At 50.1% G+C, this 12,280-nt stretch overlaps 1 protein-coding gene across 6 annotated transcripts in view; it reads right to left on the bottom strand.

Annotated features, from left to right (window-relative positions):
- The window catches only part of MECOM (MDS1 and EVI1 complex locus), a 578,899-nt gene extending 577,488 nt beyond the window's left edge, over positions 1-1,411 (bottom strand). For 4 of the 6 annotated variants that reach the window (XM_070406847.1, XM_070406849.1, XM_070406848.1 and 1 more), the window contains exon 1: positions 1,035-1,410. In XM_070406847.1, coding sequence (XP_070262948.1) covers positions 1,035-1,071 — 37 coding nt within the window. In that variant the 5' untranslated portion in view covers positions 1,072-1,410. Of the gene's footprint in view, positions 1-1,034 lie in introns of all 6 variants that reach the window. The other 2 variants (XM_070406852.1, XM_070406855.1) reach the window with 2 other exon arrangements.
- Between the last annotated feature and the right edge of the window lie 10,869 nt (positions 1,412-12,280).

The following is a 12,280-nucleotide window of genomic DNA, read 5'->3' as shown; positions in this document are numbered from 1 at the left end:
GCAGGCAGGGGGCGCCGGGGAGGGTGAGCGAGCCGGGAGCCCGGCCGCCTCCAGGAGAGCTAGAGGCTCCTCCGCGCCTTCGCCGCGGCCCCAAGTGCCGGCAGCCCGCCCCCTGGGGGTCACTCGGCGCCCCGCCAGCCCGAAGCTCCGGGGCCGCGGAGCGCGCCCTTTCGGCCCCCTGTTCCCCGGCGCCCGCCGCCGCGGGCTGCGCGCCCTGCACTCCCCGCTCCCCACGCGCTCGCGGGGCCTCTTCTCTCCCCACCTGCCCGCGGCTCCGCGGCGCGGGTCACTCTCCGCTGCCTGGGCGCCCACACACGCCCCGCGACCACGGCCCCCTCCCCCCGCCTCCCCCACTCCCCACCCCCGTCCTCCCGCCACGCCGCCGAGCACAGCCGAGCGCACAGCGCCCACTACCGCAGCCGCGCTGGGGCGCAGCCCGCCGGCCCGCGCAACTTCCAGCGGCCGCCGCGCAACTTTTCCCAACTCCGCCGCCGCCGCCGCCACCGCGGCTCCCTCCGAGCCTGCCACCCACCCCAAACCCCAGACAAACCCAGGACCAAAAATGCTCCCTTCCCTACTCCCCCCCCCCCCGCTCCCCCTCCCACACCCGGGACTAGCTGGTTGGCCAGAGGCAACTCTCCTCCGCCTGGGGGAAGGGGAGGGGGAGACTCGCTCATCTCTTCTTCCCCCACCACCACCACCCCACCCCTTCCCGCTCGCTCTCGCGCTCTCTCCTCCCTCCCACCCCGGTCTTGGCTGCCCCCACCCCCACCCCCACCCCGGGGTTGCCACAGCTGGTCCGTGCGCGAGTCTGAGGGCTGCCGGGCTCCTCTGGCGCCCAAACCAGGAGCGAGAGCGCGGGCGGCGGGGCGCGGAGCGGGACCGGCAGGTTGCTGAGGCTGCGCTGCGCCCGCCCTCCACCCGGGGCCCCGGAGCGAGCCGCTGCCCCGCGCTCACTCCAGGGAGCGCCGGAGACAGATATGCAAGATGGCAGAGGAGGGGAAAAGCCAATAGAAAAGGGATATTGCACCTACTTGTGGCCAGTTTCCTTGCCCTGCCTTTGGATCTCATGCTGTGCCCAGTCCTGCAGCCGCTGGTGTGTGGTTGGGGTTTTTTTTTCTTGGATCTTTTCCTTCTTTTGCTCTCCCTCTCCCTCCCTCTTCTCTCTCTCTCTCTCTTTCTCTCTCACACACACACTCTCTCTCACTCTTACACACACACACACACACACACACACACACACACACACTCGGTCTTTCCCTCTTTCACTCCCTCCCTCTCTCCCTTTCTCTCAATCCACACTCGCTATCTCTCCTGCATTGTCAGTTTGGACACCTTCGCACATGCGCGCTAGACGCCCCTCCAACATCTCAGCGCCGCCAAAAAAAGTTTGGAGCGATTTATCACTTTGATTTGGAGATCTTGTCAGATGGCAATCGCCGAGGAGGCGGAGAAAGGGAGCCACGGGGAGGGCGGCGGGGGGCGGGGAGCGAGCGCGGGGAGCCGGAGGGGAGCAGACACCTCGCCCCTCCACCCCCCAAGAAAGGAATGAAAAGACGCAGGCAGAGTATTGATTTCGTGTTGGAATGACCAATAAGCCTCTATCATTATTATTCCTGTTTTTCCCACCATCAGTGGCAGGATATTTTTCTATACCGTCCACACCAAGAGGCGGGGTGGAGAAGGACTTTTTGAATCTTTCCCGTACTAAGGAGCTCGCAGGACGGGGCTCTCGAAGAATGATCCGGGAGAGAGTGAGAATCATCCTGAACTTCGGCAAATCAGATGCTGCCGCCGCTCCTGCTACTGGAGCTCTTGCGGCTTCTGCTTTCAGAGTTGAACACAGAATAAGTAACTGTTTCTTCTCGCTTTTGGGTCTCATAGCCATGCTGGTCGTCACCCTTAGACCATTTTAGTGGCCTCTTCCCACCAAGTAGTAATTTTCGCCTTTGAATCCCGGGGCTGGGCAGGCTGCGGGCATTTGATATCCACGACCTCCTGCCTTCCCTGAGGTCGGCTGTCACCTTCCGGCCTCCCTCGCCGCTGCCCCGCGCCGCCCGCAGCAGCTCAGCCTGCCTGCCATTTTCACTCATTCGCTTAAACCCACAACCTCCGGGGTGGTAAGGAGAAGGAGGTTGGGAAAGCTGTCTCCCACCCTCAAAACATACATGGTTGAAATGTGCTTTTATTACAGGATTTACCAAGGAAGTGGGTAGCAGAAACGTTCAAGGTAGATTCATTTCCAGCTACGTATAGATTTCCTCTTGGTACAACCTCCTCGCGTGAAACAGTTTTGTTCGGGACCTTTCCCGAGCTATTTATGTCCCGCATTAATATCTGTGGCAAATCCTGCCAGACACCATAAAAGAAAATTACAATCTTTTCAGGCTGTGTACGACAACAATACATCCTTGATGTTCAAGTTAAAGAAACGGGAAAAGAAAATCAGGTCCTGGTCGTGAGTTTGGCGAAGTCAGGGGAGGGAAGGGAAGATCATTGAGAGTGCCCAGTTGTACCTGTTGTTGTTTATTGTCAAAACCAGGGCTGGGGCTGTCAATGAGCAAACAGCCAGGTTCAACCCCAAAGGCCATCCATCAATGGCTCACAGATATCTTTCTTCGAGAAAATCAAAATTCAAAAGGTGTACCACAGCTAAGCATGCCCACCGTTTCTCTTTCTCCAGAGCTGTGTAATTCCGGGGGCGTTTGGCTGTAAGCTACAGGTCCTTGGAGAACCAAGGTATGGGTCCCAAGGGAGACAGAGGAGTGATCTTGAAACGTGAGGAAGGGAAGAGGGAGGGTGCAGTGGGAGGAATGGCACAAAGCGGGAGTAAAACAACTTCCACCGGAGAAGTCTCTGGCGTCCACACAGAGGGGCAAGGAGAGCTGTCATTCCTTCTGCACTAAAGAGGCAGGTGGGGTTTCCCGCCAGCCCTTCTGCAGTCTCTGTTGCCCTGGGCATACAGGTACCTTCGGTGGGTGCAGCAGCACCAGGCACTGTAACATTCTGCCCGTGGGTGCCCAGGGATCTGTGCATGTGCTGGCTCCTCTCCGTTTAGATGGAGGAGTATCTTCCCTCTGAGCAGTGACTGTCCTTAGGGGAAAAGGAGAAATTGGGGGGTGGGTATGAGATCTGCAGAAAGGAAGTAAAATCTCTAGGGAGAGAAGCACCTAAGTGAATCGGTAAGAAGTTCATAGAAACTGCTTCTGGTCAGTGGAAGGGGCTCTCTGGGGACCCTCACCTAGGCCAGCGGACAGAGGGGTCAGGCAGGAGGACCAGGCCCCTCCCAGCTGTCAGACCCTGGAGGGCCTTGGCTCCTGGGAGAGGAGGTGGAGTCCACCAGAAACCCAAGCGTGCCCGGCCAGGAGGAGAATCTGGCTGGGACATTTCATTTCACTTTCTCACCCGGGGAGCTTCAAAAATAAAAAATAAAATAAAATAAACCATTAAAAAGGGGCTACCAACCTCCCCATCCACGGCTCTCCTTAATGCCTTTCATCTCATCCCACCGGGAGTCTCTATCTGGGTCTCCTTGCAGAAAGGAGGTTAAGAGGAGTTCCTGGGCATTTTCTAGGAAACGAAGGTCCGGTGGAACCAAACCCACGATTACATCCAGAGTCCACATGTGAAGCCGCAGTAGCTGCTTCTGCTGAGGAATTATAAACCACGTGGCGGGCTAGGCGTGGGGTGGGGGCTGTGAAAGGGACTGGGTGGGCTGTGAAAGACTAAAGCAAAGTAAATCTGCATCCCCAGGTAGAAAGATCCCTGTATTTTAAACTTTTCCAGAGGGCAGGGAGGCGAGGGTGGGGTGGAGGGAGTGGGGCGCAATTGATGCACCCCCCACGCTTGGGTTTCTCAAGTCCCTGGTGTGGCGGTCACTTCAGGTCTTTTGCCTGGTCTTTGCAAGAGTTTCCGGACAAGAGTGAATCCAACCTCTTCTAACTGAAATAATAAACACAAACTTCTCTGTGCCCTCGGGCCAAGCCATTGTGAAAAGACAAGGCATTCTCCTTTTTGTTGTTGTTTAAATAAAATAGTCACCGTCTGATCACTCTGATTTTCAAACCTAAAAGCTGGGTTTCTTTTCCGTTTTTCCCTCCCGTTCTCTCTCTTTATCATTGGCTTTCTCCCCTAAGCGAGTGTTAAGAAAAGAGCGAAGTTGCTAGTTCAAGTGTGTTGAACCTGATGGAGCAAACGCCCAGCAGCTGTGGGCTGTGCTCGCCTCCGCAGCGGGGCGGCCCCAGCGTGCCAACCCCGGCGGGTCCCCACTCCCTTGCGCCTGGACCCCGTCAGTTCCACCTGTCCCAAGTCTCAGCCGTGAGACCCAAGCAGGTGACTTTCTGTTCAGCGGCCCCTGGGGCTCCCGAAACCCTCCGATGACCGGACGTCTAAGCTGTCGCTGGCCCAAGAGAAAAAGAGGCCTCCAACAAGTTTGGCCGAGCTGCCCGCCCCCCACTGCCCGCCTTTCCCTCTCCTCCTGAAATTCGTTTCCTTGAGGGGCAGTAGCATGGGTCCTGCAGTCTAATTGCGTTTCCTTCCACGGAAGCGGGCATCCTGGAAGCACTGCCTCCTTAGAAAGTGGATGAGCTAATGGGCTGTTTGGATCTGCTTGTTTTATTACTGTCATCTTTTTTTTTTCCTTTCTGGTTTTTGTGGGGGGGGGGGGGCGGGTGTTGTTGTTGGGCAAGAGCAGGGAAATCGAGGTGGGAGTTGGAAGGAAGATGAGTCATTGAAGAGAGAAGAGGACAAGTTTACCCCTTCCCCAACCAACTACGTGCCTTTAACGAATGCTACGAACGACAAAGAACCGACTTTCCAGTACAGTGCACGCAACAGGAAATTTCCCTTTCCTTGCATTATAATTGCACCAACCCCACAGTGTCTTTGGAAGAAAGTTTGAATTCTTTCTGGAGGTATTTCTTGGCCTATTGTCTTTGTGCAGTGAACTTTTACATCTTGCTATTCAATCGCCAACCTATATTCTCCTGGCTACCAGCAAGATTAATTTAATCATTGTAATGCAATTATTAGTGCTGTTTACCCAACGCTGGGTTTCAGGTTGGCTGTTAAGAAATTAAACTCGCGCTGGGTGACCAGAGCTAGGCAGGGGTTTCTTCATGTTGAAATGAAACAGTCCTCTTTATTTAGTCTCAGAGCTGGAGCTTTCGGCCACCAGCTCAATTAGCCAAAATGGAAACAATTTTCATTCATTGCAATAACTCACTGTTCTCAGATCGCTTTCAAAATATACACTTTATTATTATACGCTGACCTCGGTGGCGTGGAGTGGCAATAAAAGAAAGAGGCAGGGAGATCTATCTAGCCCCCTTGGGCTATAATTATTAGAAATTAATTGGGTTCAGGACCCTGGGTAGTCTAGCTAAATTAATAGCTTGTCTAGTGGTTTAAATCCGAATTTTTAGTCCACGGGAGAGAAAGAGAGAGCGCCACAGACATGAAATGCAGACCCAAGGGACGCCCGCATTACTTGCAAGACCCTCATCTATTAAATAGTGTCCAGAATACATTGGAGTTGGGGAGAGGGAGCCGGAGTCGGCGGGGGCAGGGGCCAAAAGAAAGAAAGGGGCGAGATGGGGAGGGCGGCTGCGACTGAGCTAAAAGGTCTCGAGTTGATTTTATTCGATTTTTCTTGTCTGCATTGTTTTCGGGAGGGGTTGCACTGAGGGGTTAAAATACAAACTAAAGATCCCGTGTACTCGGAGCTGTCGTGCTGGAGTAAAAGTGAAAAGGGAGCCTTAGGCAAAAGGAAATTACTGCGAGCCCGCGTGACCTTTCAGGGAGGTAATCAATCAAGTGATCAACAGGGATATTTATCATCGCTATATAGGACTACTTCGCCCTGCGCGGGCGGGGTTGGGCAGGCGAGAGGAGGGTGCAGACAGGCGCGCGCACACACGCACATGCACACACACACACACACACACACACACGTTTGGACAAACCCGATAAGCCTCCAGACAGACACGTAGGCTTTCATAGATGGTAAGACTGTCCGTTTAGTCTGACATTCTTGGAAAAACACAGACTCATGCGCCTACGCCGAGGGGAAATGCCCACATCCCCGCAGCAGTGGCTGCGCGAAGGTGTTAACTGTGAAACGTGCTGAGCTCGGAAAGGGAAACTGGCGGGGAAATTCGCGCTTTAAATGCCGGCGAGGAGAGTGCGCGGGGCTGGCTCGTCGGCCGCGAGGCGCGGGGGAAGGAGCGTGGCCCGCCGCAGGGGGCGCTGGCAGCGCGGGTGCCCCTCTCGGCGGCGCGGACGCCGGGCCCGTGGTACCCAGGCAGCCTCCTCTTCCTACGAAATCCGCGCCGCCACCGCCGCGCGCGGCCCGGGAGAGGCGCACCGGGGACCCGCCCGCTGGGGCGAGAACGCGCTGCGGGGGTTTGGCGGCCGCGTGTTTTCTGCCCAGTTGCCTTCTCTACCTTGTAAAAAAAACTCCCTGTTTTCTAAATTGCGTTTGGGGTCCCGGATTTCTTAGCAAATCGTTAGGTTTTACAATCCTGTTCCCACCCTCTGGTCGTTCCATACCCCCCGCCCAACCTCATAAGTGTATATATGGGGAGGGGGCGCGGGGGAGCTGGCTTTTCGTAATAATGATAATGATATTAAACAGTCGACTTAAAATCTAGGCCCCCGAGGCCCTTGCCCGGCTCGGGGATTATAATCAGCAGTTCTTTCGGGAGAAGGTCGGGCTGATTACTGGCCCTGGAGGCTGGGAACCATTTCACCACGGGTTTATGAAACGCAGGTTGGGGTGATGCGCGCCGCCTCCCAGGTAGCGAGCCGCCGCTCCCGCGGTGTGGGAATGTGGGGCCGCGCCAGGGCCGCGCCGCTTGGCACCAGATGCGGAGCTCGCGCCTGCCCGCGGCCCGCCGCTCCGGCTGCCCTCTCCCGCCTCGGAAAGGCGTCTTCCCGCACAGCCTAGTCTGCGGCGCCCCCGCCTGGCTTCCCCCGCCGCAGCAGCTGCCGGCGCTCCCGCTGCAGCGGGCTCCAGCTGTGCACAGTAGCCGCCTGGGCGTGGGGGTGGGAAACAGCTGGAGCGCCCCGGGGAAGCGCGGGTTGGGGTGGAAAGGAACCCAGCTAGGAGGATTACGAGGCGATCAACTCCCGGAGTTGCTACTGGCTTGGGATCGGAGGTACAGCTTCACGGGGCCCAAAATCTCTGCCGGGAACCGGAGCTCCGGAGAGAAACCAGACTGCTGGTGTGCGATGCCCAGGGAAGTCTGGACCCCCGTGGGCCCCTGCTGCCGAACGAACACCCTAGAGACGTGCTTCTCAAAGTTAAATGTGCAAGTGAACCCCCTCGGGCTCTTGTTTTAAATTCGGATTCTGTATCTCTAACACGCTCCCAGGTAAAGCGAGGGCTCCTCAAAGTGTGGCTAGCGGACCAGCAACATTGAGCATTACCAGTACTTTGTTAGAAATACAGAATCTCAAGCCCCAACCCAGACGGACTAAATCAAAATTGGCATGTGAACAGGTGATTCTTGAACATTTCAGTTTGAGAGGCACTGCTCTAGCGCATGCCTGGCGCCCTGGCCAGTAGCTCACTTGGTTAGAGCGTTGTTCCAACAACCATAAGTGGAACAACAGCTCTCTCGCTCTCTCTCTCTCTCTCTCTCGCTCTCTCTCATCAATAAATAAATTTAAAAATTTTAGAATATGCCTGGCCAGGTTTTCTTTGTTCTGTCTTAGATCAGGATACCTCCCTGACTGGACCTCATTTCAAATCCTGCTTTCTTCCTTGGTCACAGGAGGGGGTGGAGTCCATGAACCTATCCATTTAGAAGCCACAACTCCTCTGGCCCCTCGAAGAAACTCTTTCCCCTTCTTCCACTGACTGCGGGACACACAGGCCAAATGCCACCAGGGAGGCCTTCCTGGATCCTGGTCTGATTGACAACCCGCACACACAATGTCCCCTCTCACCGCCCACCCGCCGCTCCAATATTTTGCTGTCAAGTCTATGACATTTATTTTTCCCTCCTTACATTGGACTTCTTTGTTTCCACATCTTCCTTCCCCTCTCAACTGCAGGCTTCTTGAAAGAAACCACACCTTATCTTCCTTCTCTAAGCTTTGTTTTTTCACTGTAGCATAGTCATTCCTTCCCCCGTGGGATTAATGTATTACAAATGCTGGTGGGCCCTGGCTGGTGTGACTCAGATGGCTGGAGCGTTGTCCTGTATACCAACATGTTTCCAGTTCAATTCCCCATCTGAACACATACATAGGTTGCAGGTTCAATCCCCAGTCAGGGCATATACTAGAGGCAACAGATCGATGTTTCTCTCTCACATCACCAATGTTTCTCTCTCTCTTTACCCTCTCCCCTCTCTCTAAAATCAATAAACATATCCCTGAATGAGGATTAAAATAATAAATAAATAAATAAATAAATAAATAAATAAAATGCTTTGTGAACTGTAAAGCTGAAGTTACCTTTTTTTCTCATCTCTCAGCACTCCCCCCTCCCACCCCCATAGGCTAGCACAATGCTTTATATCACTAGGCACCTACTATGTTGTTGTCTCTCTCTGGAAGGTTCTGAATTCATTACACACCAGATATTCTGGATCTGGAACACAGTCACATTTAAAGCTCTTTATATGAAAGATTAGGGCCTAGTTTTCTCCTCTGTATAATAATTCTATAAGGAAGGGGTTCTTAGTCTGGGATTCAAGGGACTATTGACATCTGCATATGCTAATTTTATGACTCAGAGAGCTGATCCTGAAGCCTGGAGACTGTCAGCATTCTAAGTGGTCTGTAACTGAACGCTGGTATCCTCAAGAGTTAAAGGCTAGCTTTTATAAACTAAAGGTAAGTGAGCCCTTTTCAGGTTCTGCAAAAGGGACATATACCATGGAAGAGCCTGTAACTCTTTTGGAAGCCATGATTGCCAGGCTTAGGAAAAGATGGCAGTACTCAGATTTCAGGATCTTTATACATTAGCTAAACTCTAGGACAGCAAGAAAGAATTGAAAGACCTTAAGAGTCAAACCTTTGGAGTTCAAATTCCAGTACTGCCTTTTACCAGCTGTGTAACCTTAGACAAGTTACTGAATGTCTCTGAGTCCCATTTTCTCCTCTGTATGATGAAAATGATTATGTATATCTTGAAGAATTATTGTGAAGATAATATGTACAAAATGCTTCATATGTGGTGCGTGCTACATTAGTAGAAATTTAACAAACAAAACTATTTAGAGCTCCAAGCTCTAACATTCTGTAATTTGGCATAATGAAAAGGCTTATATTGTATGTGGAGTGGGTGGTAATCTGGGGTCATAGACACTCCCATTGAAAAAAAAATATATATATATATAAATATATATATATATATATATATATATATATATATATATATATAGTCAGGCTTCAGTTCTTTGAATTGACAGTCTGTTTAGTAAAATATATATATATATATATATATATATATATATATTCCCCCAAAAATGTATACACACTTTAATAGCTGATAGCTCAATTTTGAAAATCAAATGTATTTTAATAAACACTGCCTTTATAATTATTTTAACCTGGGAACTTATATGTATATATGCATAACCCATGGACACAGACAATAGAGTGGTAAAGGCCTGGGAGGGAGGGTACAGGGTGGAGGGGGTCAATGGAAAAAAAAAAAAACACTGAAACAAAGGAGACATCTGTAATACTTTCAGCAATAATTTTTTTTTTTTAAAAGAAAGTTTAAAAACAGAAAAACAAAGTGTGTGTATACATTTTTGGGACATCATATATCATATATAATAAAAGGCTAATACGCAAATTGACTGAACTGAGGAACAACTGGTCACTATGACGCACACTGACGCACACTGCAGATGCTCAATGCAGGAGCTGACCCCTGGTGGTCAGTATGCTCCCACAGAGGGAGCGCCACTCAGCCAGAAGCCGGGTTCACAACTGGTGAGCTCAGTGGCAGTGGTGGGAGCCTCTCCTGCCTCTGTGACAACGCTAAGGATGTCTGACTGACGTCTTAGGCCCGTTTCCCAGGGGAAGTGGCCCTAAGCCATCAGTTGGACATCCCCTGAGGGCTCCCAGACTGCTAAAGGGTGCAGGCTGGACTGAAGGACCCACCCTGAGTGCATGAATTTCATGCACCAGGCCTCTAGTATATATAAAAAACTGGTTTGTGCAACTAGATCTTAACATTTCGATTTGAGCCCTAGCTGGTTTGGCTCAATGGGTAGAGTGTCGGCCTGTGGATTGAAAGGTCCCAGGTTCAATTCTGGCCAAGAGCACATGCCTAGGTTGTGGGCTCAATCCCCAGTAGGGGCCAATCAATGATTCTCTCTCATCATTGATGTTTTTATCTCCCTCTCCCTTCCTCTCTGAAATCAATAGAAGTATAAAAACAACAACAAAACAAAACAAAAACATTGCAGTTTGAATGGGCACCAATGTGTGTTTATGATTGAATTTTAGTTACATATTTTTAAGGGATGTTTGTGTGCTGGTGCCTATTCTCAGCATGAGTCGGGGTCATATCATACCTACCTCATTTCATTCAGGCAGGGTCCTGACCACCTCCCCGCCTGAGGCAACAGGATCTGAGCCACATGATGAAGGCCACTGAGAAGCTGACAGAAACATTGCTCTTCCCCTGGCCATCTGAATATTAGTCTTTCTGGGTAATATATACAAAGTTATAATTTGATGACGCCTAATGTATCCATGTTAGCATATTCTCTCCCTGGGAAAACCACAGAAACAGTTCAAAGGGAAAGTAGGCTTTTATTTGTTTGTTTTTTAATCCTCATCCCAGCATATTTTTTCCATTGATTTGTAGAAGGGAGGGAGGGAGAGGGAAGAGAGAGAGACAGAGAGAGAGAGAGAGAGAGAGAGAAACATTGACACATTGATTAGTTGTCTCCACACGCACCCCAACCAGGGCCAAGAATCGAACCCAAGACCTTTCAGTGTGAGAGCTCTAACCACTTAGCAATATTGGCTGTGGGAGTGGTTTTTAATGGCATGAATAAGCGCTCTTTCTTTTAAATATATGTTTATATTGCTTACATGACTTCTTTGTTTGTTGTATAGCGTTTTTAAAATTTGCTTTTCACTAATGTAGTTGCTAACCTTACTTTCAATACATAACATTGGTTGAGTTTAGATCCTAGCCAGGAAATAAAAGATTTGTGAAATTTACACGTGTAGTACTTTAGAATTATTTCATCAAACAAATGATTATGGTTGACTTAAGAAAAATATATAGATGATCAAAGCAAATTAATTTGCTTAATGTACTTTTAAACTTATGGATATGGCAGATTTTCCATGTCTTTTTGGAGCACAAATTACAGGACCCATGCTGAGACCGTTTATGAAGGAGACTGCCTTGTAACAAGATCGTCAGTGCTCAGTCCCTTAATTCCCTTGACTTGGGTCCAAGGCAGCCCTGGCTACCCTCAAACTTACTACGGAGTGAAGTCCCATAGCTGTGACCGAGTGTGATACAGGTGTGCCCTGCTTTATGAAAAGCCACATCACAATGTGATTATTCGCTCCCTGCTATTTTATTAAATGAGTTCCCCTGGGACATTTAAAATATGATTTGACTTACAAAAACTTGATTTATACTCACTTTACCCAGAAACATACCTATGGAGGTAAAGCTCTATTTTTTTAAATCGTGACACATGTCCCTTAGCAAATGCTTTATAAGCAGTCCATTTTCAAAGGTTAAGACAAGGAAGCATAGTTCTGAGACTGGGAGAGAAACAACTTCTGTACAGAGAATCAATTGTGCAGAGAAGGAACTGTAGGAACCAATCTGCTGAATTATCTACGTTGAGACTCACGTCGAAGTCTGACTTATGTTAGGATTTGGACTTCAAATGTTTCAGAAAATACAATTGTACTGTGTTATAACACCAAAAAAAAAATCCAAATCAACTCTATAAACACTCTTGAAAAATACTCTTCAAAACTGAAGAATTTTCTGTTGCATAGAAAAACTGAAGAATAATTCTAAAATTGGTCTCGGCTTATACCCATTTAGAAGTAATAGTCTATGGGCAAAAATCCAGCTCATATCCAGATTTTCACTTAGCTAGTTGGCATTGAACTGAAACTCTAAAATTGTATATACTCAACTCATCAGGACATTGGCGTTCTCAGGGGCTGCAGGCGACGGCTTCACTTCTGCCCGCAGTGGAAGCGCCAATGCAGAGAAACCAATTCAAGAAGAGACTTTATGGGAAATAGGTTTGTAACGAGAGGTTGGGCA

This window comes from Myotis yumanensis, unplaced genomic scaffold, assembly GCF_028538775.1.
Source record: "Myotis yumanensis isolate MYYU_CA2020_CCGP unplaced genomic scaffold, mMyoYum1.0.hap1 SCAF_2, whole genome shotgun sequence".
Lineage (NCBI taxonomy): Eukaryota > Metazoa > Chordata > Mammalia > Chiroptera > Vespertilionidae > Myotis > Myotis yumanensis.
The sequence above is the reverse complement of the archived record's forward strand: the minus strand, read 5'-3'. Positions and strand labels throughout refer to the sequence as shown.